General features: G+C 36.7%; 1 protein-coding gene across 1 annotated transcript; it reads left to right on the plus strand.

Moving 5' to 3' along the window:
- Positions 1-228: 228 nt before the first annotated feature.
- Positions 229-24,833, plus strand: RCBTB2 (RCC1 and BTB domain containing protein 2). The gene is made up of 12 exons (XM_059829404.1): positions 229-273; positions 3,077-3,235; positions 3,721-3,871; positions 6,117-6,283; positions 6,985-7,143; positions 8,707-8,814; positions 10,773-10,915; positions 12,671-12,861; positions 16,992-17,118; positions 20,182-20,318; positions 20,944-21,074; positions 24,659-24,833. The coding sequence occupies exons 1-12, from the start codon at positions 232-234 to the stop codon at positions 24,797-24,799; spliced, it is 1,656 nt and encodes a 551-aa protein (XP_059685387.1). The 5' UTR covers positions 229-231; the 3' UTR covers positions 24,800-24,833.
- Positions 24,834-24,885: the final 52 nt, after the last annotated feature.

Consider the following 24,885-nt stretch of genomic DNA (forward strand, 5'->3'; position numbering starts at 1 on the left):
TTTTTTGTAATTATACAGAAGAGCAGAGTCTGTCTAACTGATCACTGTACAGTTCAATATAAAACTGAAATTGACTGACCTTCATGTTTCTTGTTTTCTCACCCCACTGAAGCAAATAGTTCTGGCTTAATATTATGTGTGTATAGTTCCATAAAGTATTGTTGTAGTAGTATGGTATGGTGATTTTAACCACAGTTCTCTCTCTGCAGGGGAACACAAGCACAAATCCATATGGAGGATGAGTCTCCTCCTTCTCAAGGAGTCAGTGTCAAGGTTAGAGCGTGAATTTGTATTGAGAATACTGTATTGCTCAAAAGGAAGGATCTTGGTTCCATTTAGCAGTAGCTTAGTACATGCTAGTAGCTTTCGAGACAAACAGAAAACCAAAGCTACAGGTAGGAAAATGATACTAGTGAAATAAATGTTGCTTATGGGATCCACAAAATATTAGAAGAACAATATATTCAGTTTAGTTAGGTTGAATTACTCATTTGGCTTACGAAGCTGGTTTAATTTAGTATTAAGTTCTAAATTTACATGTTCCAGCCTAATGTTTCAACAACATAAACTTGTTAGCATTAACTTTTGTAGCATAATTTGATGCAAAAACTTCTCATTTTTATCTTATTTTCCTTGAACGCACTGCAGGTAAAACTTAATGAAACACCATTCAAATTTTGAGCTTAATGATGATGCCTTTTCAGGTGATCTGTATGAGAAATAAAACTGAATAACCAGCTTTCAAACTGATTGCTGAGGTCAAATGAAGTGTAGAAGTTTTAGGAATTCTTGAGGCATAACTGAATTTGAGAAGTCTCAAATTCTGGTCTAACTCATGACTTTGTGCAATATAAAGAGGGAACTGATGGGGGCACAAATATTAGCAGGCTGATAGTTCAAGCTGTTTTTTGTATTTTTGGGACCAAATATAATGGAAAAATGTGGGAGGGGAGAAAATATCGAAAGGTGAGAGAATATCTCTTACTGAGTTGAATGTAATAATTCCAGAGACAGGATTTAGATTATGGATATTTTTTAGTCTGATAAAGTTTGTTGTTACTTCTTTTGTAAAAAAAAAAAAAAAAATCAGCATCATAAGTGTTTCCTTGGGTGCTTTTTATAATAGTAGGGTTGTTTTCCTTCAATGTATTATTTTAATGTTAAGAAATGCTACAGTTTGGGCTTTTTAACATGTTGATTATGAGGGTAGAACATGAGTGCTTTGTAGAAGGATGTTACAGAAAAGAACTTTTCTATTTAAGATGAATGCTTTCTGACCCACTGTGCATTGGAATTTAGAGCCCGCATTTTAAAGAAACCAATATGTTATTCTGGTAAGGGAATCTGTACAATTGAAGGACACCCTGACTGTCCTTTTGAACCTCAGGTTTCATCAGTCTTGAGCAAAAGTGGGATGCAGTTTTGCTGATGCAACTGGAAGACTAGTCTGTGACGCTTTCACTATTCATTGTTATATTTTAAAAGTGCCTCAAATCATCCATAGAATTAATACTAACCTCTTGACATAAAAAATTGTTTTGCGAACAGCAGATGAATGAAACCTGATTCTATATGGATTCATGTCCTTCGTCTCTTATAACCCTGCTATGTGTCACGGAGGACAGCATTTGCTAGGACTAGCTTGGACCTACTTGCTTGCTGACTTATTTCGTAACATACATGTCTGATTGCCCAGCTGCCTACTGCCAAATGGATTGTGTTAGCAGAATCTTACTTCCCTTTCACTTACAAATTTGGCTGAAATTGGCTAGTTATTTGGTGTGAGGAGATGGGGAAAGAACTGGTGTGATCAAAACCACGCCTTTTCTTTAGGGAAGATGACCAACCCTCCTTTTCCTTCCTCAGAAGTATATTATAAAGAAATGTGTGATTAACTGTTATTTGTTTAAAGATTTTAATTCAGGATTAATTTAGGGTTTATTTCTTTAGTTTCAAACATTATCTATGTTTCTGTGTACATTTTTTCATACTAAGCTATACTAATCAAAAAATCAATGTCCTTATGACTGACATAATGTGCTTCAGACTACAAGCTAGAATTTATTCACGTCTTTGTTTCAGTCAGAGGTAGAAAAAATTGTGTTCTATAACAGATCATTTTGTAAGTCTGCTACTTGCTAGAAATAAACTGATGATGCAATCCTCACTGTTACGTGGTGAACTACATAATGCCTGTGATAGGCAAAATCTATTCTTACTTACCTTCTGATCTGGCAAGTAATGCTGCTTTTCTTTCACGTCCAGAGCCTGTTTTAATTTCAGTCAAGAAAATTTGATGCATGCTCCATGCAAAATTTGCTATTAAATTTTGATAATGCAACATTTTTCTGATTTATGCTATAATAAAGCAGTAGAAATGTTGTGTGAGATTCAGACATTACCTTGATTAGTTATAATGTCTGGAGAGATCTGTTTTTCATTTCCTTTAACTATAAACTTGTCATTTTTCCTTGGATAAGCTGGAAAATGTTCAATTATCTTTTTTCTTTTATTATATGTCTACTTACATAAAATGCAAATATTTTTAGGAAGTTCCCAAAGATTCAACAATTGTTGAAACATAGAAGTAAATTTCAGAAGTAAAGGAGAAAGGAAAAAGTTTCTCAAGTTTCCATTTTCAATGCGTGAAAACAAATGTGTGTATTTTTCAAAGATAAGTATATTCTTGGGCAGATTTTTGTATAATTTCTTCTTTTAACAGTGATTTTAGCACAAGAGGAAAAGACACAAATTATTGTCAAGTTTTTAATGTATACTTTACACTTTGTATTAGAATCCTGTACACTGAATTCTATAAGCTAGCAGTTATGTTGTGTAAATATAGTGAAAATACAACCTCACCATTTAACTTCTTATATAGTACTTTTCTCCATGCTTTCTGGATCATGATATATTTTATTTGTTTACTTTAATAACTTCCCTCCGAGTATTGTTCTAGAATTAAATACTAGTTTATGGTTGAAAAAGGAGATGGTGGTGTTTCTCTAAATTTTTCCTTTTTACTGTGCAAAGGTATACATGTCTAGGTATTTGATACAATTTTTTATAATATCAGGTCTTGGAGGCAACATTACTGTCAGCCCTGAAGATGCTGGATGTTGGGAAATGGCCAATTTTTTCTCTCTGTTCCCAAGAAGAGCTCAAGTTAATTCGTCAAGCCTGTGTATTTGGCAGTGCTGGTAATGAAGTGTTGTATGCAACTGAAAACGATGAGGTAATTGTCCAAGAGTGTGTATGAACATGACGTATTTAGTCACTTATGTATCAAGTTATTCTGAAAGCCAGTACTATGATAGTATACCTGGAAGAAGTTGCATGCAAAAATGCCTGATCATTTTGATTGCTAATAAAACATTTTTAATTCAAATTAATGGCTTCCTACCACAATCAGAGGATAAAGAGAAGATGGAGTTAGACATTTCTTGGAGGAGCATAGTGACATGGTGAGAGGCAATGGACACAAGCTGGAAGATTGAAAATTCTGATTCAGTATTAGGAAAAAAAAATTACGATGAGAGTGGTTAAATCCTGGAGGGGTTGTGAGTTCTTTTCCTTGGAGGTGTTCAAGACTTGACTGGACATGGTCTTGAGTCAACTGATCTATTTAGACCTTTGTTGAGCAGGGAGTTCGCCTAGTTGTCCTTTGGAGGTCCTCCATTTCAACCTAAATTATGATTCTGTGATTTTTTTTTATAACAGGTTTTTGTGCTTGGCATGAACTGCAGTGGGTGTTTGGGAACAGGTGACATGCAGAGCACTATTGAACCAAGGAGATTAGATTCTCTTTGTGGCAAAAAGATAGCCTGTCTAAGTTATGGAAGTGGCCCTCATGTTGTTCTTGCTACAGAAGGTAAAGTATGATCTTAATATTGCTTTTTCAGATATGTCCACTTTAATTAGTCCAGCAGGTGTGAAAGGTCTGTGCTGGTAATGTAAGAGAGGAATTGGATTAGACATTCTGGGCTATCAAGTCCAGCATATTTTCATTGGTGAACATGACATGTCAGCTAGCTCTGCTCATAGCTAGTTATTTTCAAAAGTATTTCAAGCTCTGCTTTGATCTTGTTACTACTTTTGGAAGTTGTTTTTTTTTTTACTTTGCAGTTAAGATTGGAACTTCTGATTGCTTCTGAAATGCATTAGTGGCTGCGTTATGCCCATATGTTCTTGTGCCGACATTGTCCTTTAGCTAAAATGCATCTTTTCCCTCCTGTACGTACTGTTCGATGTGCTTTAAAGACCAGTTATATTGCCTCTCAGCCTTTTGTTTTCTGTTGACTCATTGACACTCTATTATCCACATCATGCTAGTGGCCCTTCTGTTCATAATCAAGCACATTATTCTTGAAGACAAATGACTAATATTGTGTTCCCAGTGAGGTTCTGTTAGAGCCTGACTGATGATGTTAAAATTTGTCTCTCTTTTTCCATTAATGAGAAGAAATCTTTTTGAGTAGTCTAGATTAGCTGACTAAAGGTAGGTAAGGGGAACTGTGTTGTAAATGTGTGACTTGTTCTTTATATACAATTACATTCCACCATTTTCTCCAGTCTTCAGGGTAAACCATTCTGGATGCTTTTTATATACGTATCTGTATTCTCCTGAGCTTTGTTGCTAGCATATCCCACTGATATGCTCATGCTCCTTACCCAGATGATGAACTGAAGCATTGCAGAAGAACAGGTCCAGAACTGATCCTTGATGATTTTTACTCGTAACTCCATTCGCGTGAATAACTTCCATTCAGCACAGCCTCTTTTAACCTATCTTTCAGATAGCCCATAAATATTTCACAATTCTTGTGTTAATTACTATCATTTCCAGTTTATGTTGTATGCTTCTATGTCGCTGTTTCACCTGTTTACTGAAATGTGTTGGTGAAACGAAGAGAAGGTTGTTTGCTTTTGGCAGGATAGTCATTAGATTTAATCTGTTATTGTAGATACCTGTATCACAGTATCTCTCTGTTGAGAGAGTGGTGAAACATTGGAACAGGCTGCCCAGGGAGGTGGTGGAGTCACCATCCCTGGAGGTGTTCAAGGAACCTGTGGATGTGGCATTGTGGGACATGGTTTAGTGGGCATGGTGGTGCTGGTTGATGGTTGGACTTGATGATCTCACAGGTCTTTTCCAACCTTAATGATTCTATGATTCTGTGATAAATATTGGTTTAGTGTAGCACATTTTGCCTTTGTAGTTCTGAGGGAACCCTTCTTAGGGATAAGGAGTTCGGTGATCTCTTTAGAAATCTGATGGAGTTGTATGTCAAACCTAGCTCTCCTGCAATAACGGTGTAATTTAGGTTTAGAAAATGATGATGATGATAGGCAAGAGAAATGTAGGACAGCTATTCTTCAAGTCCTGCACTTCTATAACTAGAGGACACTTGATTTAAAACAGATGAAAGAAAGTGAGTATGAAAAGTTGTTAGCTTCATGGATAATGGGCCAATATATGTACATTAGAGAGAATCAGAAGTACCTGGTAATATCTGTACTCTAGTGATTGTAAATGCTTGGGAACTGCAAAAAGTGACCAGGCTCATGTTTCCCTTGAACAGCAGCTTTTTTCTATTGCCAGTGGGAGACAGAATTTTGCACTAGGTGGACCATCAGTCTAACCCAGTCAGACATTTCTTGCATTCTTAATTTTAATAGCATGTTTCTCAAAGTACAGGACATGAATAGTATGTTTAAATAGTAAGTAAATAACAGTATGTTCATTAATAAATAATAATAAGCATCTTCATGGATATTGTAAAGGAATGAAAGCTTGTTATTTGAATTTTATGAAGTGGGAAACAGGACATAGACAAGAAATTTTGATTGATTGTCAGTAACAGAAATTGAAATGGGGACTCCTGACTGTCATTTCGTCCTTTTGGATTTGTGGTCTGCACTATGTGAAAGTAGCACTGGTATGTCCATGGGCTTAAGCGCCCCAAAGGGTGCATACACACACACACACACACACACACACTCTTAAATATGTATATTGTTATTGAATTTGACTTTTCAGTTCGTAATCTTATGATGTTTTGTACTCATTGGAAAAATAGAGATTTTTAAACCAGCTTTTTACGTTTTTATTATAGAAGGAGAAGTGTATACATGGGGTCATAATGCTTATAGTCAGTTGGGCAATGGTACAACAAATCACAGTCTCGTTCCCTGTCAAGTCTCTACTAACCTGGTGAACAAGAAAGTCATTGAAGTTGCCTGTGGCTCCCATCATTCTATGGTGTTGACATCTGATGGAGAGGTGAGAATAGCTAGAATAAATCTCTCTTTTCTCTTAATGAAATTCATGTATGTGAGAAACAGGAAAACATTCTGCACCTAGAGCATTAGACCTTGCTTCTTGCTATCCTCACAGTGCTGATGCAACACAGATATTTGAGAAAAATGGAAAACCTGTTAGGGTCTAGCTGATTTGGCGTGCATGCAGAACGTAGAGTTTTGTGCCACGTCTGCTTGTAATAATAAATCATAATTTCTTTGTAGAGGGCAGCCAGTTCCTTCCTATGCTATACTCTACTGTAAATGCTTAATGGTGTTAAAGCTGACATTAATGTAAATCATGTTCATGTAAGGAGTTCTACCCACCAAAGTAAAACATTTTCTGTCATTTACTTTGAGGTGCCATTTGTGTCCAGTTAGCCATTCTACTTTGGGTTCTGGAAAACTAGCAATGAATTCTTCCAGCATTAATGCAACTGTCATGTTGCCTCTTACCTTTGATTGGAGGAACATAGAAGAATGGAATATATAAATATTATGAGTGAATATTTTTGATAGAAACAATTAAATTGTAAACCTGTGTATCTGCCTAGATCTTTAAAAGAATACGTCCACTTGACCTCAAAATGTAATTTTTTATGCATATAACTTTTTTCTTTCTTGAATATGTACTTTGAACTGTATGTTATATAGACTTCTTTTATGACAATTCTCTTATAACAGGTATACACGTGGGGTTATAATAACTCAGGCCAAGTTGGATCTGGTTCAACAGCTAATCAACCAATTCCTCGAAGAGTTACCAGCTGCCTACAAAATAAAATAGTAGTTAATATAGCTTGTGGACAGATGTGCTCTATGGCTGTAGTGGAAAATGGAGAGGTAAGGAACTTTAAGTCAGTTTTCTGACTGAATTTTATTTTATGTAATATCATGGGATGTAGATAATTTCAAACCTGTCAGTAATGAGCTACGACTCAGAAAACAAGTATAACTTTCCAGACTTCCTCAAATCTACCTGCTTATACTGCTTATAAAAACCTTTGTCATAAATTGTCCTGCACATTCTGACATACTTAGGCACATCTTCCTATCTATGCTGATGATGGTTTCTTCTTTAGAAAGGAGGCAGAGTGAAACAACGAAAATTGTTCACTAACATTTGGTTTATGGCTTTTTGATTTATGAGATTGCTCATAAAATTTAGCAGCTATTACTTTGTATCAGTCATTGAAGTTGGCTTTGAATTGAAGGGATTCAAGTATCAAATTTCAAATTTACTTGAAAATACAGTTCTGAAGTAAAAATAGCATTGTGAAGGTCAGGAGATTTTTACAAATTTTGCAATTAAATTATATCGAATCTATATATGTATACTTAGAATTTCATGCTAGCTTCATTTTCTCTGTGTAAAATAACTAAGTTTGAATTGCTGATTTACTGATTTTTAAAGCTGGTACTATATTCTACCAAAAATGAAAGTGCCGATTAATACGTTGTCCCACTACTGTCTTTGGCATTGATAGAAAAATAAATTACTGTCTATACTAGAGTCTTAAGTATCAAGAATGTGATAATGATCAGTTAACGCTATTTTAATTTTCAGTGGTCATGTATGCACACTTTATCTCAAGAGAAAACAGAGAAAATGAAAGTACATTGCATATATTCGTTCTACTGCAGTACCCCTTGAATCCCTCTTGTGTTTTCTTATCCTCATTGCAAAGATACAAAAAGGTAGTGTTCTTGTTTTGGTTCATATGAGCTGAAGATTTTGGGCAGCCTACGTCCTCTAGCTCCATTGCTCCAAGCATTTCAGTTTAGACCTAAGTAGCTATTTGCTGTTTGCGGCAGAACATATGTCACTGAAATTATCAAAGCTCAGTATTTTCCCTTTTTTCTTATGTTCAGCATAAAGCTGTTAACAGCCTACTCAGACTGTTGTGCATAGCTTCCAGGTTGTACTTCTTTTAGTGTGTTTTGTTTTCTGTTAGAGGTTTTTTGAATGAGAAATTAGCTCTCTGAAAAAGGGAATTATTCATGCTGAATTTGCTCTGTGCTGGGAAACAGTCCTATGAATCACTTATTTTCTACTCTTCATATTAAAATATTGTAGTCTTACATAATCTAACTCTTAAAGAGCAACATGACTATGGAGGTTAAGAATTTTAGATGAGCATGCAGTTGGTATTTTAAACAGAAGCAGCATCCAAAATTTCTGGTACAGAAAAACATATACACATGTATATTTATGTATATGTGTACATTTATATAGGTAGGTATGTGTGTGTGTGTGTTTGTGTGTATCTACATATAAAGTACAGATCCTGAGATGTGGGGACAGGAAATACTGAAGAAATTATTATTGTAACTCTGAAGTAGTCATATTGCTTTCAGAAGAAGTAGATAGAGCAAACAGTTAAAATTCCTGTCTCTGTCTTTAAGGTCTATGTCTGGGGTTACAATGGTAATGGCCAGCTTGGACTGGGCAGCAGCGGCAATCAGCCAACACCATGCCGAATAGCAGCTTTGCAAGGCATTCGTGTACAGCGGGTATGTGTATGATGCTCCATGTCAAACCCTTTATAAACGACTGAAAATATGCTAAGGCATATTCTGCATTTATAAGATATCCTTTATCTTTTTGTTTAAAGTGCCATTTATCAGAATAAAACCATGTATCTTAAAATGGACCTCTCTCAGTAGGGGAGAAACTGTGACCCTGTGGAGTTCAGTGGGAATTTTGCCATTGACTTCCGTGAGGTCAGGATTGCACTTAAAGAGGACTAGGGCACTAGAAATGTTTGGTCTTTTTTTTCCTGTGAAACTTAATAAAAAGAAAAAAAATTCCTGTTATTTTAGTAAATAAGAAATTCTTCTTAGGCTACCCCATTTTTCATTAACCCCTGTCTTCTTTGGGAAAATGCTGCAGTTTAGCATTTTGTCTTTCTGGCAGACTGAATATCCCTTTTAGAATTGCAGTCCAGCCACAGTGACTAACCGGTATTTGGAGTCTGAACAAATTGTCTCCAACTGCTTTTGGTCAACAGTTGATATGATTCCATGGCTGGTCTTGATCTTGGGTGTTTACACTTTACGAAATAACTGGGCTACCATCACTGTAACTTCTTTTGACTGATAAGAAGTATTTAAAGTAACTGCAGAACTGATACTGAAAGTTTTTAATTGATTTATCCATGATAGAGGATACTGTCAGGAAAATGACACATTCTGTTAGAAAACATTGGTTTTGTAACCTAGTGAAAATTTACAAAGGCGTTTTGAACTTTGGATCCTATTTATTACATTTACTCTGGGAAGTTATGGATTTTTTAAAATCTTTTACAATAAACTCATTTAATTACATAGTTTTACATTCAGTTCCTAGGATGCAGAAAGTAGCTTTGCTGGTTAACAATTGCTGTTGGAGAATAACGTAACAAAGTGAATATTATTTTCCCCTGTATTTATTCTCCTGTTTAGAGAGTATTAGTGCTCCAGTAAGTTTCGCTTAGATCCTATTTCTATCTACTTCATTTGCTTGATATCAATCAATACCAAGTTGTAGACCTCCAAACAGTAAATAACTTAAGGACTTATTTAATTTAAAGCATATCACATGCTTCATGGATGTCAGTGGACTATATGTACTTATGGTATGTCTGCTTTGCAGATTTATATAAAAGATACGTGAGCTAGTTTTGAACAACGTAAATTGGTTATTGATAGCCATCTAGCTATAATAGGTTACATCATTAACTCATGCAGAGCAAGACTGTTGCTGGTAATTTTGCCACTGTGTGTCTGTACGTGGGGCATGTGCTGCATATATAGATTGTGAAGTGGATATTCAAGCAGGGTACCTGAGGAGGCAGCTCAGCAGGACCAAGTGGGTTTCCACAAGAGGGTATGAGCTGGTGCAGTTTTGTGCTGCCATGAAGTTGGAGAGTTTTGTCTCTTTCCTGACTGGCTGCTCCTGTTGCTTACCTTGTGTGGGCACTGGTGGTCCTCAGGCCCAGCTGTGAAGAGTTTCCTTCCAATGGTGTAAGTTATCTCAGCAGAAGGTCCGGTGAGCACTAGAACTGGCACAGGGAGGGGGCAGTTTTGTGTGGCTGGCAGTAGGGGAGGAGACTAGCAGATAGGGAGACCTCACCTGTTTTTACAGTGGTAAGCTATTCACATTGGAGCAGTTGCCCGTAGAGCAAGGGCAGTGCAAGATGCTCTGCCTTTTCTGCATTTTTTCTGCATACTGTTCATATTTGTCATATAGCTTTCCTTCTTTCTCAGTTTCTGTACTTTTATTGGCAGGGTTCCTCACTGATACACTTTTTCTTCAAAGTCACCTCATCTACTTTGCTTCCCTTTTTAATAAACTTACCTGTATTTGTAATTTTTGTAATTTTTACACTGTTATGGAATCAATAACATTAATGTATAGCATAACATGTATCTGTCTGTATTAACTTACTGTTACATAAAAATGAGATTTTTCTTTTTATTATTCCTTATAGGTTGCCTGTGGTTATGCACATACACTAGTGCTAACAGATGAAGGTCAGATTTATGCCTGGGGAGCCAATTCATATGGCCAGTTAGGTACTGGGAATAAAAGTAACCAGCCTTACCCTACAACAGTTATTGTGGATAAGGACAGGTAATACTTACAGTCTAGCAGTCAGACATTAGTTGGCATACTCTCAGAAGAGCTACAGAGAATTACGGCATTTTTAATCTATTTTTTGCAATGGTTCTTCTGCTAAATGTGAACAGACTTTTCACTGAAAGTGCTTGAATCTGCCCCATAACCATCCTTGTGAAAGAGAAACTGAACGTTCTGAGTAGCCCAAATGTGCTGTTTTCTGCTTTGGCTCGCACTGTACTTTATAGACCTTAATTGCAGTTTCTCTTCAGTGGTGTAGTTTCATTGTTTGAAGTCAATGATAAAAGCTTTATTGTCTCTGAATATAAATTGTATTTTAATATGCTACTTTTGACAAGAAATACACACAGAAAAAGTGAAGAGTGGACATCTGCAATTTGTGTTATTTCTGCTATTAAATCTGGTTCATAACCCAGGAGAGAGAGAAAGGGAGGAGTTATTTCTTGGTAATGTAGCCTGAAAATTAAGCTTAGATTTTTACAAGTTAAATATTTCCCTGTAAGTCCTTGATGGGTAATGGGGCAGTTATTTCTACTGCTAATGTAAAGCCATGTATGCATGTGGCCAGAAACTTGAATCTATTTCTTACTGCTGAGGTCTTGATTTTGGCCTCCTATTGTGAAAAATAAGAAGAGTGCGATGTCCCTCTTAAACTTGTGTTTGTGTACATTATTGCAAGGAAGAGACAACTCCTCTCTGGTGATGAGACATGGCCTGTTTTTGAATGTTGCTATTTCTTCATGAGTGTTTGTGGTTTTGCTTAAAATGCAACTGAATTTTTTCCAGAGACTTTGGCTGCAGTTAAAATGTTACCACACTTTAATACAAATTTTAATGCTGTATGCTGCCTTTCCCTTTTGTTGGCCAGAATATGTATTCCTGGTGTCAGTGAGAATATTACCTCACTAAAGCCTGCAAGATTTGTACATACAGCTTTAAACAGGTTGTTTCCCAGCTATTTTACCGAGACAGCTGGGAAAACAAGTAAACAAGCAGTAGTTCAGACTGTGAAACAGTGGATTGTGTGATGTGGTATACAGTGGGAGTTTTGAAATCCTAAATCAACTTTAGGATTAGTGAGATAGCCTAACATAGCTAAAATACACTTAGAAACAGCTTTTAGTGCTGTTTGGTTCTAATTTTTAATTTTCAAAATGAAAATCTGTTAAACATAAGTAATAAGTAGTGAGTAGTGACAATTCATTATTTTAATTCAAAGAAGTATGTTTAAATTGTTGGTTTATAACTGTTACCAATAAGCAAACAAGAAAAACTTTTTGTTTTGATTTGTTTGGGTTTTTTTAGGTTTTCTTTAAACGCCTTCTCATTTCTTTCTTCATCTTCTCCAAGTACCCCTTCTCTACAGCTTAATGCAGCACTCACCTCACTGCCTAGCACCACCAAGGACATTCAGAGACTTGAAACTCATCATAGCTTTGTTTGAGGGAGCTGAGGGGATCAGTAGAGCATGTACTGCAGCAGATACACTGCTTTGCTGCAACAGTGTCTCCTCACTCCCAAGATGCTTTTTCACTGAGAAACTTTCTGAGTGCATGCTATTTGAAGAAACATTGATAGCCCTTTTAATTTTGCTATGTATGATAGGAAAACATTCTTGCAATTGGAAGTGCATGCATGTTTACAGATATGTTTTGCACCAGACAAAGAGAGGAGGTAGTGAGCTGCTTCACTGCATTTTGTTCTTATGAGAGTGACTTGCTTTTTTATTTTGTTTGCTTCTAAATTCAGAGTTATAGAGATCGCAGCCTGCCACTCTGCTCACACGTCGGCTGCCAAGACCCAGAGCGGCCAGGTGTACATGTGGGGCCAATGCCGTGGGCAGTCAGTGATCTTTCCCCACCTCACTCACTTTGCCTGCACTGACGATGTGTTTGCTTGCTTTGCTACCCCTGCCGTTATGTGGCGTCTTCTATCAGTAGGTGAGCTTAAATATTTTTTGTTTTGACATCTTCTAAATAGAATCATTAATGCATAAAACAGTTGTATGTATTTGAAGCCTAAATTTAGTTTCTTGCAAAAATTTATACGGGGAAGCATAATCATAATCATATATTACATATCCGTAAATGGTTATATGGAATTGTAAAAAATTGCTAAGGCCTGATGGAAGTGCTAAACAATTGCCTGTTTTATTGACATGGTTTATTTCTGTGGGGAAGAGCCTTGGGTTTGGGGAGGGCTTTTTCTGTGTAAACACTGAATGTTACTGTACAATAGCCACGGGTGGAGAAGCTGTTTGAATTTGGAGACTTGGGGGAGCCATCCAGAACATTTAGGAACCCTGAAGCTTTCTTTGATGTCCTTAAGTAGACTACTAAGAATGAGGGATCCGAATTCCCATGCTCAGAATTGGCCACAGGCACATTCTGAGTCTCATCAGAAGCTCAGGTCACGATCACTTGTGAACAGACAAGTTGCTGGATCTCAGGTACTTGATTAACATTAAGGTCTGTCTTGCTGACCTTGACTAGAAAGAGTTAAGCATATGGCATTGTTTAACGGAGAGTTCATTCTTCAGCTACAAATTCAATCCCATGTTGGTTGCTAATAAAGTTACTGGCTTTGCTGATCTAATCAAAGATGAGACTCTTGGGCTTGTCTGTAGGTGTCATCTGGGAGCTTAAGCTAAAAGCTAGAATGCAGCAACTGGTTAATTTGTACTTTGAACTGTATTGAGTCCATCATGCTTCCATTCCACTTCTGTACTGCCTTTGTAATTGCTTTTGTGTTGCTGTATGCTTTTGGCTGACAATTGTAAAACACTCTTTGCTCCCTTGGTGCCTTCTGCATGCCAAGGTAAGGAAACTATGTTAATAGTACTCATATTTCAGCTTTGAGAGACTAGGGGATTAAATGGAGAATCCTGTTTTCAGGAAACTGATTTGCCAAAATTCGTGTCTTAGGGTACAGTCCAAAAAACTCCATTTGCTCTAGGTTGAAGCAATTGTGCTTTCTAGGGTGGGTTGTTCGGAACTGTAAATATATGCTTAATTGCTGTGAAAATTATTAATATTCTTAATATTTGCCTACTACTAATTAAATGTGAATTGTGTTACTGCACTAAAATCCCTGGCGATGGGGTTGTTCATTCCATGTAAATACGCGTTTGTCAGTTGAAAGTTCTACATAAAAGTATTTGTATGTTCAAATTTTTCTTCCATAAGCATCAGTTATTTTATGAAGGAAATGGGACATTATTAGTATATGTAGCTTAATCATAAATTCAGTTATATGTATCTTTTAATGTACATTAGCAGGATTCTGGGGCTCTTCAGCTTCCATTTCTTCTTGCCCGGTTAAAATACTATTTCATGCTATCAGAATTTCCCCTCCACTTTTTCTCTTGCCTTTTTTTCTCAGTTTAGTGCAAAGTGTTGAGGAATTTCTCAGAGGGTGGAGGAAGGCAAGAAGCAAAAACTGCCTCTTTCGTTATTTTACTCCTCATGGAGAAGACAACTGCTTGAGTGAGACTGAAACTGTCTGTTACAGTTCTTCAGTGCACCTTTCTGCAAATTCACCTTTTCTTGCCTTCTTTTACGAATGCTGTTTTAGGTCAGAAATGCTGTTTTACATCAGCTAAAAGAGTCCTGAGTGGGATTATGTATGATCATTCATGTAATTATCACCTTTATGCTGAAGACTTCCAAGTAACCCATTTATTAATAAACATATTGCTCTTTAATACTCACAGATATTCACTCTCTTTAACACAGCATTGTCAAGACTACATTCATAACTATTTCCCCACACATCTTTTATCACCACCTTCATTGTCACCATGAACAATACAGCCAGCCTCCTTGCACTGCTTCACACCTTGGGAGTCATTTTTGACTGTAGCAGCTCCTTTTATTTTTATTTTTTGACCTTGACTTCTTGGTCCCTTTGGAAATAATGTTGCTACAGCATTGCAACATTGTACCAAAGCACAAGGTGAAACCTTATGGGAGGAAAAGGTTATTTTATTTTTAAACAGAACTAATTTCAGATGCACTTTCAAACCCACATTCGCGTATGCGCCAAGCGGTCTGTCCAGCATCCGGGCACTAAAATGTGTATTCAGGTGGTCTGAGCAGGGTTCCTTGTGATGATACAGGATAAAGGATGCTGGCTATCAGGCTCTCATCATGTCTCCTGAATTCCTTTTAGTTAGGTGACCATGTGCTGTTTTTAAATGTGCCTTTTTGCACGCTCTAGGAGCTGAGGGTGACTAGTCTCTCCATCGTGTCCCACCTTGGTGAGTTGTCAGACTGACTCCTTGTTGTTGGTCTCCTGATCTAAGTGTGGTGAGAATCATCAGGCAGCTGTGTCCTAGTATCTTAACATCTGCTGAACTAGGTGTCATGGACAGCTGACATGCTTACAGCCCTTTTCCTTCTGTTGTACTCTGGTGCTTCCACACCCAGGCATCCCCTGCATTCCCCGTTCGTGGCAGTTGTAACATTTCTATCACAGTTCTTAGCACTGACTGCTAGGGAGTTTTCTTGGCTTTGTGCCTTGTCAGTGTGAACTGCCTCTTCATTTCCTTCCTCTGGTTGCCCCTTCACAGCTGTAACAAATAAAAACACCTATTTTCTCTCTAAAAATCTCATAACTGAACTCCACAATATTCAGCTTACCTCTGCTGGCTGTAGAAGTCATCTGGAGATGCATATTGACGGACATCTGAATTGCCAGTTAACTTTGAAGATAGGCTTCACAACAAGATGGTGAGGGATCCTTTGAACTATTACAGTGGAGCTTCAGCTTTGCATTAGTTGCTAAAATCACTATACTGATTTGGATAGCAGAGGTCTGAATAAATAAACCACATTGTACAAAATAAGAACTAACAAAGTATTTTAGAGTATCATTATTTCAGAATTATTTTTATTATCATTACATTGGCTCCCCACCCCCCCCAATCCGTTTACCTGTAATCCAATGCATTTTGATTATTATTATTTTCCTAATTGGGTATACCTGAACATAAGTGACATCCTCTAAATGAACTGGAAAATAATTGTGCTAAACAAGGTGTAACAGTATCAAACTGTGTGTGTGTTTTTTCTAGAGCTTGTGGTGAAGTTCTTTCCATTTCCAGCAGAATACTATTCTTATTTCTAGCTTGGTAGGATACAGGACCTAGCATTTATATAATTTTCTGTAGAGAGCAGCTTATTACTGACCCACAAAATTTGTATAAACCAATAATTTGTATTTATATGGTAAGAAGACAAAATGTATTCTGGGTTAAGAACGAAGTTTTGGGGGTTTACTTTTTTAGTAGTATTAAAGAAGGTAGTTCTCTGGGGCTACCAAATACGATGGAGATTTGGAAACAGTTCAGGAGATAAAGATTTGTTTGCAGACAATGGATGACTTCTCAAGGCTGTCTGGTAACTTTATAATGCAAGTGTCAGTGCACAGTGGAATGTACATACATATGACACAAACAGGAACATGCAGACATTCAGACTAAGAGTGCTTCTAACACCACAAGTCTAGGGAAAACACTTTTTGAATAGACTTGTAACTGTTTGTGTTCACCTTTAGGGATATTGTACTGGGCTGTTTCACTGCAACCAGTATGTTGGTTATGTAATAGCTTTATTTCTGCTGTGAGATAATGTCTTCTTGTGGGAGTATTCTAGAAAATCTTGTGATTTGTATTGACCTTTTGGTTATCTTATAATTACTAACACTTTCCATTTAGAATAATTTACCCAGTAATGACTGATAGCATTTGCTGTCAGATACAATATTAAACTTCTGAGACTATGTTAATTTTTTTTTCTGGCCTTATATAGATAAGTTAGAGGAATGGGACTTATTTTTTTGTTTTAATAGGGATATTTGTATGGAGTAGGAAACTAGTAAGGGCTGAAGAAAGCTGTCCTTTATTTGCTTTTCTGGGGATTCATACTGAACACATAGTCTGCTGGGTTTTTTTACTAGCCTTAAAGAGATGTATCTACTAAGAGTGTTAATCGCTGAGATAACCAGGATGTTATCATGAGAGATACTTGTATTACTTACTACTTACTATTAATTCCCCTTTTTATTCTAGAGCCTGATGACCATCTAACAGTAGCCCAGTCACTAAAGAAGGAATTTGACAACCCTGAAACTGCAGACCTGAAGTTTCTCGTGGATGGAAAATACATTCATGTTCATAAAGTTCTTCTCAAAATTAGGTAAGGCACAAACTGTATAGTTTAATATAAACTAAACAGTATAGTGTAGTCCACTGTGCTGAGCAATTACTGCTCAAAATTCTTGACTTATTCTTACAAACTCCCTTTTCCCTCAGCCATAGGATTCACATGCTATTCTTCATTGTTATTCTTTTCCTAATTTCCTTGCTGCTTGGGATTATAACCAGCCTTTTCATCACTTTCCTCCATCTGACCTGTATCCCCCTTCATGCCACCTAAATGGTCTTGACCCTGATTTCTAATAACCTTTTCCTGCTGAGGAAAAGGCTCATGTCTTTCTGCTGCCTTCCCAGTAGTTTGAATCAGTTTTTTCTCCTTTATGTGTTTGGCTTCCTCCACTGGGATGATTTGAGGGTTTTGTGTTTATTCTTGCCTTTCTTCCTTTCCTCCCACAGGACCCTTCAGTTATTTCAGCAACTTCTGTAGATGCTCTTCATATTATCTTTTTTTTCCTTTTTTGTCAGATTTCTTATTCTACTTGTTTTAAACCACCTTACCAGTGAATTTGAATTTTAAGCTGGCTTCTCTTTCTGTTTTTACAGTTTTTTGCAAGTTAACACCACTTTACAGTGATATTTGACATACGCAGATCTATATAGTAATCACATTGTTATTAACATGCATAGATTAGTTTGAAACTGCTGACGCAGTTTCTACTAGGATATTCTAGAGACACTGCTTTAGATCTCTTCTGTCTTGATAACTGCTTCTGCTCCATCTTTCTCATTGTTACAATAGTTTTTTCTCTTTGCTATTTTCTTTCTCAAAATACTTGCCTGTCTCATCCTGCTTGTCACCACTTTTGTCTTCCTACTTTTGCTCCTGAGTCCCGTTAGTGATTTCTTCTATATTACTGCAAAAAATTAAAGTTCCTTGTTAATTCTTGCCTACCCTTGTTTTGGTGTCTTCTGCTCTCCTCTTACTACTCCAATTACCTGTATTATTATTTTCTTCCCTTTACTCATTTCATTACTTGTACATTACACTCGTGTCTATAGTCCACTCTCTTTGTTTGGAATGCCATGTGTCCTTCATCAGATACCACTTCAAATCTTGTGTATCCCCAAAATGTTTCTGAGGTTCTTTTTCCTGATAATCAGACTATATGTAATTTTTCCTTATTTCTTTTTTCTTGCTCTACTTTTCTCAGATTATATGGCATTCTAAGAAGGAAATGTGTCTAATTCTAGAATGGGTTTAAATGTATGGCATTAACAAAATAATATGCAGGAATAATAAAGCATCAGGCACAGTCTGTAGAATTAATATTTTCTTTAAGCCTTACAGTCTCATGATGCAACTGGATCAGAGAATAGTGTATTTAACATGGTATTTTGCAGCATTCAGCCTGTTCCAGAGCGTTGTCATGAATGCAGTGCTGGTAGAAGTTCCTTTTCATTATCCAGTCATTTCTTTACCACTTATGAAGACTTTTTTCCATTTTGTTCTATGCCTACTGTTGAATGAGATGATATTGTTGGCGGTTATTAGCTTGTGACAGTGGTGAAATGGCAGGGCAACATCCAGCTCAGTGAGATGCTGGCCAAGCAACATACTGCCTGTAGAAACAGATTCATATGTGTATGTGGGTGGTATTCATCTGCTCTGCATTTAGCCAGCCAAAATTAGGTGTCTGGTCTGTCTTTACTGAAGGAAAGAGAGAGGGAGAGAGGCACTCCAAAGGATGAGTCACTCCAAGGTACTTTGGAGACTGAAGGATGATTTTCATTTATTTACTTATTTATTTTTAAGGGAGCAATGTGCACCACCTTCTCTCTGACTTTTTACTTTTGTGTGGTGCCATTGGGGCAACAGACCATTCCCAAGGTCTGTTCCAAAGCTGGATGGATAGCGTGGTCACCACCACTTAACATGAGGCTCAGGGAAACAAAGCAATAGGGTTTGGTCTGCCTCTTCCAATGCCAGAATGTGGTACAAGATGTGGCAGAAGCTAGATAATTACTTTTTAATTCTTTATTAATTTGACTTGATATTTATTTATTAAAAAAAAAACTAAGAAAAAATTCTTTAAATAACCAGTAAAATCAAATGTGAAAAAGGTAAATTAAGTTATTAAAATAAATAATTGTTTTTAATGTGTATCTAATTTATGCTGTCTTTATGATGTAGACTTGTCCCAGTGTCATTAAAAGGAAACCAACCTACCTTTTACATAAAAGTTTTACTAAAAGAAAAGCAAATTCTGGTGTGGGAGAGTTAGAAAGTAAGCAGTGTAGTAGAAAAGAGTCCAATTAAATTGTGGCTGTTATAGGAAAAGTTACCTGAGGTGGTGATGTTCATTTCCATTAGCAAAAATTTTGAAAACAAGTAAAATGTTACAGCACGTTTTTTAGGAAGCAGTAAGTTACAGTGAGTTGTAAGTTACTGTGAACTGTAAGTTGCAGAGTACAGCTATCAAAGGCAGTGCTTTTTCCTCATTTGTATTTATCATCTTGTCCGTCACAAAAGTATTCAGACTTATAAGAAAAAGCTGATGAAAGATCTGGGTGGGGTGAAAGTGCCTTCACTTTAAAAATTTTAATCCCTGAGTATAATGATTAAATCTAATGCTAAATTGTGTATGGACTCTGACGCTGGAATAAATTTTATCTAAAACACTAGTAATTTCCCTCCTCGCTAGATCATGTTGGAGAAAGCAGTTTGAAATGTGAGAATTGTCTAACTTAATTGTAAACTTTATCTGTTATAAGCCAGGTAATAAAATTCATAGTTAACGTATAACGCATTTAAGAAAATTACATTAAAAACACATGGACCATGCTTAAAGCTATTGTAAGCAGAAATGGAGCCTACTATACAATATTAATAACAGAAATAAAGGAAAATTCTGAATTATATTTATAAGGCTTATAAGGCTTAAAGAAATTATTGTGTTCAAACCAAGAAATCGTAGCTAGAATTTATGGTTGTGTATTTAGTCTGTTATGATGGATTTTTTTTTTTTTTTTACCGATTTCTTGCTGCAGCTCGTCTTTCATGCTTAACTCATTACAGTATACAGTCTTTGTTCATGTTTTGTAGGTGTGAACATTTTCGTTCCATACTGAATAATGATGATGAAATTATAGAAATGAGTGAATTTTCTTATCCTGTTTACCGAGCCTTCCTGGAATACCTGTATACAGACAACATTAGGCTCCCTCCTGAAGACGCAATAGGTATTTGCCATAAATGGAAATAACTCTAGGTTGCTGTTTCTGAAAAGTTGGATTTGTGTGTCATAATAGGGTGAGGAAAGCAGAGCTTGTTAATTTTAGTTTTATTAGCACTTAAATCTTGAGTTTGGCAGGTGTCGGGAAGAAGGGATGCAGTAGCAGGAAACCATGCCCAAGGAGAATGAGTGGTGGGGATGCAATAAGATCAAAGATGCAAAATGTTCAAAAAGAACTCATTGTTTGTTTCTCATATTAAGAACTTTTTTTTTTCCTTAAAAAGGCACTAATGCCATACTAGAACTTTTCTGTTTGAGTAGCTGTGGCAATTTGATCATGAGTGAAAAGGAAGCTGTTCCCCACATGAATTTAAGAGGATGTAAGTCACTAATTGATGCCTTGAATGAGATACAATACAGTGAACAAGAAGACAGAACACTTGCATAATAATAAAAGGGACCCTTTTTGATATGTCTTTTGAGGATCTTCAAAAATGCACACATCATCTAGGGGAAAAAAATAGAACAAGTCTTTGATTAATTCAGCCTAAAACGATAGGGCAATTGATGAATTTGAAAAGAAATACATATGTTTAGCAGCAAGATAGTTGAAGCTGTATGAATTTTCACAGGACTGCTAGATTTGGCAACACTGTATAGAGAAAACAGATTGAAAAAGCTTTGCCAGCAAACGATCAAACAAGGCATTTGTGAAGAGAATGCCATTGCTCTTCTTTCCGCTGCTGTCAAGTATGAAGCTCAGGTAAGGAGAAGGTCTCTTCAGGCAAACAGTTGTTTTCTGAGAAATGAAACTGTTTGATGTAAACATAACTGCATTTAACTGATGAGGCATGATTACTGCAATTTTCCTTTCTGTCTTCCCAAACATTTGTTTTCCCCTTTTTAAGCTATAAAAAAAAGCAGCTACTAGTGTACTACTTCCTGGCCTTTTGGCTTGCACCTGTGAGTCAGGGTTCTTAATCTGCTTCCTGCCTTGTCATCTGGCATGGCATGGCATGCAGATTTCTCACTGCCATTTACTTCCCCACCTTTGATTTTGCTTTGCCTGTTCACTTCCTGAGCTCTCCACCTGATCATTTTGTTTGCCAGTGTCTGGTACAGTCATTCTGGTACTGTCTTAACAGGCAGTGGGAAAATTTACCTATGAAGTCCCTCCCTATTAACACTTGTGCTTATATCAAAACTCCACTTTTGCCATGTTGTTTACAGTGAATCGTGCTGACATGCAATGAATTACCTATTGTTATTCCTCTCCCCATATCCTGTCATCTGGTCTGCTCTTGGCTCTGGAATGTTTCACTAGCACTCAACCTGTTATCAGCAGTACTGCAAGTGCTTTTTTTGTAAACAGACAAATACTTTCAAAGATGTTTTTGCTTTTCTCAAGTTCTTAGTGCTATGTTGATTGTGGAAATAATGATGCGGTGGTTTTTATTATTCAAGAATTCTGTATGTATTTTAGACTTAGTAGCCATTGTTATAACTGAGCATCTTAGTTGAGAAGTCCTCATCTTTCTGTTCAAGATTTCTTCTGCTTTATAAGAATGAAATTAATATAGCCAAACAGAGAAGATTACCTGTTAGAAGAGCCAAAATATGTAGCTGGTGACAATGTTTTTTTTAAAAATACTTGGTTTTTGCTTTTGCCTGGCTGTGAAATGTAGGATGATGTAGCAGGAGAGGTTAGAAGTGTAATACAATGGACTGATAAACAGTTCCAGATATAGGAAGCAAGTAGAAAGAAGGGACTGAAACAAAAACTGAGTTAAAAATGTTGCAGTAGTCTGTGCTGTATGGAGGCAGCGTACTAGATGAGATGAATTTGTGTAGGAATTGGAAGAGGAGGCTGGAAGTCCGTGAGTTTTGTAAATTGAAAGAGGGGATAACATCAGATTAGTAGATAATAAGATTATCAGATGCCATTTACAAGGTGGTTGTAACCAAGGTATCAGTAAGGAAAGGCATGAACAGCTGAGACAAAGAGGAATTTTACTTTCAATGTGTTGTGGTGGTAAAAGCCCAGCAGATCAGGGAAGAGTGGACAGGGTGGGAGGACCAAATGATTTGGTTCTCCTAACAGCAGAAGTTTTCATTAGAAGTTTACTCTGGAGTTTCTCCTCTTACAAGGTTCTCAACAGTTTTGAATGTCTCCAAAGCAGAAGTACCTTTAGTTGACCTGTGTCAGGTGAAGTAGTTAAAGAGTAGTTAAACATACATTTAGGTGTATTGTGAAGTAGCAAAACTAGCCTGGACAAAGCACTAGTTTATAATGGCTGAAACATAATAAAAGGGATTGGCTAGATGACTAAATATATGTTATCCTCCTCTTCTTTCTATGATTCAGTGATTTATTCTGTATACCTAGTATTCTTTAAAAACATTAATATTTTAACACAATCATCAGATGATGAATTGGTTCACCTGCTCCAGGTGCAGCATGTGCCAAACTCAGGAGTGCATTGTTGTCCTCCTCCCTACATCCACAGCTCAGAAAGGGATATAGTAGAACTGCTTCAGAGAAGCGCAGCAAAGACTTCTTTATCAAAGATGTGGGAAAGTCTCTGTCCAAGGAATTGTGAAGTAAGCCAGGATCTTTTAGCATACTACATTAATATAGTAAAAATTGGTTTGAGAACCATGTGTAGTGTATCAGCACTTCAGTAGAAAACTGTCTAAAGAGGTCTGATATTTTGGAAGTTTGAAAAGATAGGATTAATTCAATTTTTTGTCATTAAATGTGAACACTGCAGGTGAAAGATTATAGTGCTGTGTTATCTGCCATTAACATATCAAATTAACTGAAGACTGACTTGGCTACTGTATAGATCTGTTAGGATTGAAAATGCTTGAAAATATTTTGTCCTATCCTCAGAAAGTACAAAGAGTTGCTGCTACAAATTATTTTAAAGCAATTTTTAGATTAATTATCTTTTATATAAGAGAATTAAAAGCCAGTATTTCTTGAAACTGCAAAATCAGTGATCAGAATTCTATGATATCTATGGTCCTCTTCACAGATCAGTACCAAAAAAGGCAGCTGCTGTTCAATTTATTTAATGCAAAAGTTTGCACGTTGATTGTAAAACAACCCAGGTTCTGGCAGTAACATTTCAGAGGTCTGCTGAAACTTAAGCTGTCAGTGTCTTTGATCTATATTTTTCTTCTACATTTCTTATTCCTTCTACATTTTTTATTTCTTCTTCTATTCTCATTCCTTTTCTTGCTTTTCCAGCACTTCTTGATGAGAGATACAATTTAATTCTGTGCATTGTTGCTACCTTATTTCCTTTTAAAGGATATTTTATGCTGTTTGGCCTCTGTTGAAGTACATCTTGACCAGGGCAATACACTTGAAACATTCAATCTAAGGAAAAGGTTTCAAAGAGAAATGCAGAGGTATTCTGCTAAGCTTCTTTCTGCTATTTAGCCCTGGCTGCGATGTTTGTGTAGTTAACATAGCATAAAACTGGCATGGATTAAGAGACCTCTTTTTGCTGTAACCCTTGAAATGTTTATAGATCATGAATCATACTGCCAATTTAGACTTGCCTTGCTGCTGTCTCCAGCTCTGCTTGCTGCAGAAGGTAATTAATTTTCCTTCAACAGCAAGTTGTTGCATAGGAACCAACTAAAGGAGATTGACCCAGTGCATGGAGAGAAGGATTGCTACTGTTGTGAGGAGTTTGAGTGTGCAAAAGTTGCTGTGTGAAATCATGGTTTTATGGCCCAATGGCTTGTACCTATCCTGTGCTGAACATCCTGTTACAGCAAGACCAGAACAAGAGAGAACCATTTTTGCTATCTAGGAATCCCAGTTCCTAGATAGGGACACACAATTCCTAGGTTTGCCACGAAAGATACATGTATCCTAACATCCAGTTTGTGTTCAGTGAGCATCATCAAATGTTACATCATATTGTGGTTTTATTTTCAGCAAGACTAGGATTTCTGCTGTTTTTCATCAGACCAGTACTGAATTCAGTGCAGGGAGGAAAAGAAAGGAGTTACTGATGCTCTAGTATTTGTATGTGGGGAAAGTTGATGGTTTCACTTATTAAAACTTTTCTAATGAGCTCAGTAAATGTGATGGAGTTCTAGAGTCAATTTAGGTGGCTAATGCTGTTTTCTCAGAGGGAGTTTATGGAATGGTTTTTATGAAAAAATTTCATCCTATCATTTGTGATCTAGTCAAGCTGATCAGAAAAGGGATTGGTAATATGAACAACCTGGCGTATTCTCTGCTAATTAAATGACAGATTTGAAACAGTAAAATAATAATTTTGCTATCAGTCATTCATATTACAAATTAACTCAATTTGTTCCTAGGACTTGGAAGAATTTTGCTTCAGATTTTGCATAAACCATTTAACTGTTGTTACACAAACTCAAGGCTTTGCAGAAATGGACCACGACCTCCTGAAAAACTTCATTAGCAAAGCAAGCAGAGTGGGAGCATTCCGAAACTGAGGTCTACTACTAATTGAGGACTACCACCAAGCTGAAGAGCCCGTCCTCTTCCCTCCTGGAAATACTTCTCCTTTGGAGAACTTACC

The sequence above is a fragment of the Gavia stellata genome, chromosome 1 (assembly GCF_030936135.1).
Source record: "Gavia stellata isolate bGavSte3 chromosome 1, bGavSte3.hap2, whole genome shotgun sequence".
NCBI classification, from domain to species: domain Eukaryota; kingdom Metazoa; phylum Chordata; class Aves; order Gaviiformes; family Gaviidae; genus Gavia; species Gavia stellata.